General features: G+C 36.0%; 1 protein-coding gene across 1 annotated transcript; it reads right to left on the minus strand.

Moving 5' to 3' along the window:
- Positions 1-152: 152 nt before the first annotated feature.
- On the minus strand, positions 153-7,866 carry slc18b1 (solute carrier family 18 member B1). The gene is made up of 14 exons (XM_041972468.1): positions 7,658-7,866; positions 7,327-7,466; positions 6,061-6,156; positions 5,897-5,970; positions 5,227-5,374; positions 4,856-5,012; positions 4,633-4,769; positions 4,432-4,533; positions 4,250-4,341; positions 1,554-1,649; positions 1,381-1,455; positions 1,197-1,290; positions 903-949; positions 153-745 (listed from the first exon to the last, which is right to left on the minus strand). The coding sequence occupies exons 1-14, from the start codon at positions 7,686-7,688 to the stop codon at positions 649-651; spliced, it is 1,386 nt and encodes a 461-aa protein (XP_041828402.1). The 5' UTR covers positions 7,689-7,866; the 3' UTR covers positions 153-648.

Genomic DNA, 7,866 nt, shown 5'->3' on the forward strand with positions numbered 1-7,866 from the left:
CATTGATATGTAATAACTTTACATTATATGCACAAACCTTTTTTGTCTTAGTGTAGCACACGGAAATTTATTTAAAACTAAGCTCATGCCAAATATTGTAGTGTTATAAAACTAATATGAAGAAGCAAGTGATGTGACAATAGATGCTCATTTAATCAGGCTGGGCAGCGTTTATTTATTTTTTAATATAAGATTTTAGTTTTTATTGAAACATGTAACCAACAGAAAATCCCCACAGCTAGGGAGAAAAGCACATTATATACAACAGTGCAGTAAAATCTTGTTGGATTCATTATAGGTATGACCTGTATAAGACATTGTTCATTATGTTTACATAGCATGATTTCTGTCTTTCATACTTTCAGGAATGTGTTAATAGAGCTTGACAGGGTCACTTCAGCATGAAATCCAAATCATGTGATGTAGAAAAGTAAGATCTCAGAACAAAAGGCACGTTTCTTTTGGTATATGTGCAAAAATTGCCACTGTTCACAATTTGAACTTTCACCACCCTGAAGTGCGTAAATGTACTATTTCGTCTTTATACTGGTAACACCAGATAAACAGCACCAGATAAAATATGTTATATTTTTTCTGATTAAAGCAGTACAGTTGCAGGAAAATGAGCAATAAAATGTTTCCACTGAATCAAGTCAAATCACTACAATCTTCTTCCATGTGTAGCTGAGGCCCTGATCCATTCAGGAGAGGAGTACTTTCATCTGTTTGACTATCTTCTTGTACCCTTGAATTTAAACAAAAGTGAGCGTTACTTCCAGAATGTTTGAAACTCCACAAAATAAAACCTTTTCGCATAGTATACGTTATATATTATATGTGTTATTATATGTGTTATATAATATAATGTCTTGAATCATGGAAAATTTGGGATTTATGATTACCTCTGGTTTCTTCGTTGACAGAGAGAGCACACCCCAAGGAAAAAGGCCTGTGGACAGGGTTATTAGTTTTTTTGTTAGATCTGAACCACATGAATCACATGTTGATCTTTTAGTCTTTATGTCATTACTCCATGAAATCATGTGTTTGTGCCTATATTACATGTTACTTAAAAAAACAATTAGTCTTTTTTTTTTAAGCTTAAAAAAATAAACCATGACGACACTAGTATAATTTACTCCTGATCATTTGAAGTTAAATCTTTCTATTCACTGACTGTAATAAAGTATACTTACAGCCAAAAATCCCATGGCTCCCTGGACTGTAGCTGCCCATTCAAAGTTAAGATGTTGTGTGATAAGGCCACCAATTGTTGGACCATAGAACATCCTGAAAAAACAAAAAAAACAAATTCCTCCCTTACTAAAAGTCACATCGAAGCAGTAAAACCCAAGGGCCAACATGTTGTTTTGTGCTCACCCAGTAGACCAGAATGCACCAAACAACCCAGACACCATCCCTAAAGTGCTTAGTCCCTCTTCAAATCCTTGTTCACTACAAATTAGAAAAGAACGTTGAATATTCATTTCAATTAACAATCTTTATTAAAAACTTTATGTTATCAATGTAGAGCAACATGTGAAACCACTCACTATGCACATGTGATGATCTCAGGGAATGTGGGGATGGCAGTCATACCCAGAGAAAACCCAATTAGACCAAGCATGAGGATCAACAACCACAGATGACTTCACAAGCAAAGGCCGCCACCAAGGAGAGATAAAATGCAAATTAATGTTAATAACCTCCAGGATTTAATTCTGTAAACAGAATGCTGAAGTAGCGTGTGACATGATAAGAAAGGTATTCAAATAGATGAGTAATCAATTAGAAGTAAAAATCCTTTTAGTATTAGCATTACGACACACCGTCTCTCTGAACAGCACTTTCTTGAAGTCTTAACTATCTTGTTGGCCATCTTTAAGAGTTTAAATAATTAGCTGCATGCCTGCCAATATTTTTCAAGTAAGTAAACAGATTTGCAACTCGTGATTTTTTTGAAATACTTGAAATCCAATCTCTAAAAGAAGAGCACCGATAAGACTTAACTTAAAGGCCATATAGCTAAAACCGACCTTTACAGTGGGTTTGTTTTATCAAGTTATGAACTCAGTAGGAAAACTTCCCTTAGCGCAGTGAATTCAGTCTTTTTTTTACTTTTTAATCAAAATAAACTTGCAGCAAAAATTACATTTTTCTATTCCCAATGCATGCTTTTTAAAATGAATTTAATGAATCAATGAGCACTTAAGGCTGGTTACTAAGCTGAATTAGGTTGTGCAAATGCGATTCATGTGTATCTCACAACTTTAACAACTTTTTTGTTTTGATATTTTTTCAGATACATGTTAACTGAATTTATTAACTAATTATAGAGCTGGAACATTATCAGTACTGCATTTACCGTGATTACTCCGTTACAGTAAATTGCACAAAATAATACCACTTCAATTCCAAAAAGATGGGATGCTGTTTAAAATGTACATAAAACAGAATGCAACGATTTGCAAAACTCATAAACTCATATTTTGTTCTCATTAGAACATATTCAACATATCAGTTGCTGAAACTGAGACATTTTACTATTTCATGGAAAATATTGACTCATTTTGAATTTGAAGTTGGAACAGGGTGATGTCTATCATTGTGTAGCTTCCCCTCTTCTTTTGTAAAAATCTGGGAAGTGAGGAGACCTGTTAGGAGAGGAATGTTGTCCCATTCATGTCTGATGCAGGATTCTACCTGCTCATCTGTCCTGGATCTTAGTTGGTTAGAAGACTTTTTATTTCATGATGCACCAAATGAAAGACCTCGACAGTTCATGAGCTGGACTCTTCTCCTGTAAAGTCATGCTGATGTGATGGATGCAGTATGTGGTTTAACATAATTTTGCTAAAATATGCAAGGCCTTCTCTGAAAGAGGCATTTTCTGGATGGAACAAACATGTACTTTTCAGCACTGATGGGGCCTTCACAGATGTGGAAGCTGTCCATGCCATAGGCACTAATGAAACCCCAAACCATCAGAGATCCAGGTTTTAAAACTGCCCACTGATAACAAGCTGGGTGGTCCCTCTTCTCTTTAGTCTGCAGGACATGGTCTCCATGGTTTCCAAAAACAATTTTACATTTAGATTCATCTGACTTCAGAACAGTTTTCCACTTTGCTTCAGATCATTTTAAATGAGCTTTGGCCCAGATAAGAGATGTCAGTGTTTCTGGATCATGTTTACATATGGCTTCTTTTTGGCATGATAGAGCTTTAACCTGAATTTGTAGATTACACAGTGGACTGTGTTCATAAAAAGTGATTTCTGGAAGTGTTCCTTAGCCCATGCAATGATTTCCAGTAGAGAATCATGTCTGATTTTAATGCAGTGCTGCATAAGGACCCCCAAGATGATGAGCATCTAGTTTTGATGTTGGCCTTGTTCTATGCCCACAGAGATTCCTCCTGACTCTTTGTTAACTCTTTTTTGATGATATTATATACCATTGATGGTGGCATCTTCAAAGTCTTCGCAATTTTACTTTGAGGAATTTTTTTCTCAAATTATTCTACAATTCTTCCACTTATTTTATTTTTTAACACGTTCATTTTATCATGCTACTGTCAAGACACTGAGACAGCACTTACATAATCCCCCAGATGGGACTATTAACCAGTTTATCTTGTAAATAAAGATTTTATGAACTGTAAATAAAACCAGTCTAACCTTGATCATGTAGTCAGATACAGCTGACTGTGTGAATATGTCACCACAGCAACAATGACACAGAACCTCAATAACAACCCACAGCTACACTGTTTATGCCACAAGTGCAGCACAGTGCTACATCCCTGCACGAAACACACTATCTTTATCAAAAAGATCTTTTAAAATTATTTTGTGCTTGTAGATTTCAGATTTGTAGCATCAAAATGATGCACCACAATTCACGCAGCACTTCATATAACTATACTGCTGTGTTCCCCAGACTTGCAAATTTGGGATGGGAATTGTCCTTTGGAGTCCCATCCTTCCATTTCAAAGGAATGTATTCCAGTGGTCAAGCTCAAGAATGGACAAACTCACAAATATTGTAACAATAAAACACTTAAAGACAGAGCCAGGATTAAAAATACTGGAATCTGTTGTGCTGCACTGACAACCAGCATCTGGATACATGTGAGCGCTGTCACTCTTCAACTTTAACTCTTGGCAGCAAAGTCAATGAGCACATTAAGAAAATATCAACCCATATTTCTAAAATCCTCTTATAATTTCCACCTTAAAAAAATACTCACCTGTGGATGGGAAGGAAAGGGGCGGGGCCAAGCAGACAGAAACCAGCAGCTGTGAGGACGCCTCCTGTCACTATGAATCCCATCCTTGAGTTCTGGAGAGCATCAAGATTTACTTAAAATTTAAAAAAAAAAAACAGAACGATTATCCACATTTGATCATTTTTGGTTATTTTAATACTCACAGGATATTTATCTGTGAAATAGCCTATCAGTGGTGATGCCAGACAATATGGTAAAGACAGGCCGAGCATGATGAGTCCCACATAGCCAGAAGAGAGATTAAACTAGGCACAATGCAGAAGGTAAAAGACAAAGTCATTCACATTATGCACAAAAATATTACGTCAAGAGTAAATAGACTTTATCATGAATTACAACGTTACCGTCTTCATTGCAAACAGCGACAACGTGGCATCAAAGAAGCCCAAACCCGCGCTAAGTGTGAATATTATGAAGCAAATCAGGAGTATTTTTATATGGGTGAGAAGTCCAAAGAATGAATACTTTGATGGATTTGCCTCTGAGTGGAGGGAAACATAAAATACAGCTTAGAGTGGGACAAAAAAAAGAAAAACTGGAATTCAAATAATGTGCTGAAAATCTTACCAATGGATGGTAAGACGAAAATGTTGAAGGGAACCATTATTAACAGAAGACTTCCAAGAAGCATGAAAGGGACTTCATATCCAAAAGAGTGGTAGAACCACCCTCCCAACGGTGGCCCTATTATGAGCCCAAGTCCTGTGAAAATTTCCAAACATCCCTAAAGATTGCAGAGGAAGGTGTGGATTACCATACATGATGTAATAAGTAACTTCTTTAAGCCAAAGTACAACATACTGTTAACAATGAGCAGATTATTTTTCATGGGACCAAGATATGCATAACAGCTCAAACTATAGTGCTTTTTTCTGTTTTCTCGTGATTCTAATGTCTAAACAGCATACCAGTCAAGACAAGGCTTGTCTTGCTCTCACCAAAACAGTTGCCACATTGTTTGGGAATATTTTTGCTGTCATAGCAAAGGTGGAGGTCATAGCAGCAGCAAAGCCCACAGCGTCCACAGACCTCACTACAAAGCAGAGTGCAATGAAGATGGGTCCTTCAGGAACCCGATCGAGTAATCTGCAGACATAAAAGAAGAGATGATGAGCAATGGTGATACAGAAATCAAAAGCAGTTACACAGAAAAGTAACTTAACATCTAAACATTTATGTCTGTAAAACTGATAAATTCTCACTTTTCCAAATTATAACCTAAACTGCATCCGACTTCTCTTAATAATTAACAACCTTCTCCTGAAAGTTGCTCTAAGTTAATTTCTTCCTACTAATGTTACAAATAAGCTACAACAATATAATTTAATTTCCTAAAACAGCTGCTAGACTTTACCAAACATGATTAAAACTGTAGTTAGAGTATTTTAAGCCATGAAGTTCTACAAATTTGGTTCTTTGGTGAATATTTTTAGCAGATCGATCAATCACATAAGGATATTTTAAAAATATAACAGTGTGCATAGTCATTACCTAACATTTAATTCAGTATAACTATAAAACTTTTACAGTGGCTATTCTTGCTTTATTTGGCCCTCTATGTTCCTTCTCATATGTGTTCCATTGTTATTACAGATATATCACACTTACCCAAACATAATGGTGCACCCTGACGATACAAAAAGTCCCGCTATTAGCATGAATTTTGCACCAATTTGGACAATCTGCCACAAAACGAGTGAGAATCAGGTGGAACTGATCAGCAAATCACATTACATGCTGCATGAACTGATGAAATAATGGCATATACTTACATATTTCCCCATAATCAAAGAACCAATTAAATTGCAGACAGCATAGCACCCAAATATGAGACCAACAACAGTCTGACTGGCTCCTTTCTTTACTGCCTGTGTAGGAATGTTCATACAATGTGCTTACAGGGCTGAGAAACATGTATGTCACAGTTATAACACAATTATTATTACATAAAAGTTGGTTGCATAAAATGATAAATACTTGTTTTAGCACTCTCCCCTCATCTTTGCTCTGCATTTATAACTCCTTTAATTAGGAGGCGTTACAGAAAACCTGTTATATGGACTAGATGATACCAGTCACTGGCCTTCAGGGAGGATTCCCGATATTAGCACATAATTACTTATTCACTGATGTATCATGATATTACTACCGAGTTTTGATTATGGATGTTTCATCTGAGTTACACAATGACTTTAGTACACAAATGTGCATCACAAAATATGGGAGAAGCTCTTAGTTACCTTCTTGTAACATACTAAGAAATCATTTTTATGAAGAGTTGCAACAAATGCTTCATCATATCTGAAATATGAATGTTTCAGACTGTCAGAGGACAGGAAATGCACAAGATTCTCAGATTATTTTACTTTTTCCAGTATTGCAGAAGATAAAATGTGCATAAAATGTTTGGATTTATTCTTGCAACTGACATCCTCAATCCTATCTATATATACAGATGATATATAGAAACAGAAAATATACACACACACACACACACACACACACACGGTTCATTGTGATATGATGGAGAGGAAAAACACTAGAAATGTGCTAATTCAAACTTTGTGCACCAAAAAAAACTGCCTGTAACTGAACACGGATTATAGATTTTCATTAATGATTGCAAGTTTCAAGTTGTCACATGCACATACAAGAAGGCAGTGAAATGCAGAAGGAAATGCTTCTGAGGGTGTGCAAACCCATTTAACACCAATAAAAACACAGGAATAAACTAAAAAGACACAATTAATATAAAATACTAAGCTCAATATAATACCTAAACTAACGAACTTACTATAGCAAGCCGAAGTAACAGCAAGTAAAACAGTGGGTATTCTGCCAAATAAAGATGAATTCAAACCTGATGCGCTCAAGCACATTAACTCAAGAGAAGAATCTGTATAAGTTGGACCAATTTATAATTGAGGCAGCAAAACCTCTTTGTTTATTCAATTGAAAGCATCTCCTTTAGCTCACACAAGTACAACATTTTATTTATCTTTGGTCTTTAATGTAGTCAATACTCCATGATTACTTACCTCATTAGGGAAAAATGGTCCTAATATTGAATAGCACATCATTGAACTAAAGTTGACAGATGCCATTGATATTAATGTGAGAATCTGTCTTTTTGTCATCCTTGGTGGAGGGTCTGTTGTTTCAGTTGAATGTCTGTTTTCTGAAGGGAAAAAGGAACAGAAACAGACTAGATTTGACTGTGTTTACTTTAAATAACATCATAATTTCCTCGTTTCCTCAAACTGATTTAGCTTTTCAGTTCCTGCTACTCAGATATCTATAAAAATATAATTTACTGCCAGGAAATCTGGTTGTCACACATTTGTTACACAGTCAAAAAAGGTTACTAACCTGTTTGTTCGTGATTACTTGGCGCGTCCATGTTTAATATTGAAGTTGTTATTCCGATTGAAGCAGGCGGTACAACTTAGGAGGATGAACCCTGGAAACAACAACAGCACGCGGGTCAAACAGCTGTTCAGGCTGTCTGCGGAGACAAGCGGGGGTTCAGGCCCACCATGGAAAAACCAACTGCAAGTATTTCCTAAATAAGGATCACC

This window comes from Melanotaenia boesemani, chromosome 20 (genome assembly GCF_017639745.1).
Source record: "Melanotaenia boesemani isolate fMelBoe1 chromosome 20, fMelBoe1.pri, whole genome shotgun sequence".
Taxonomy (NCBI): domain Eukaryota; kingdom Metazoa; phylum Chordata; class Actinopteri; order Atheriniformes; family Melanotaeniidae; genus Melanotaenia; species Melanotaenia boesemani.

What these genes read in the sequence shown, in the direction of transcription:
- slc18b1 (XM_041972468.1), bottom strand. Translation starts at nt 7,688, where the DNA reads ATGGACGCGCCAAGTAATCACGAACAAACAG. An exon ending in GACCATTTTTCCCTAATGAG is followed by an intron (nt 6,157 to 7,326) that starts GTAAGTAATCAT and finishes ATTCCTACACAG; the next exon opens with GCAGTAAAGAAAGGAGCCAG. An exon ending in TTTCGTCTTACCATCCATTG is followed by an intron (nt 4,770 to 4,855) that starts GTAAGATTTTCA and finishes CCCTCCACTCAG; the next exon opens with AGGCAAATCCATCAAAGTAT.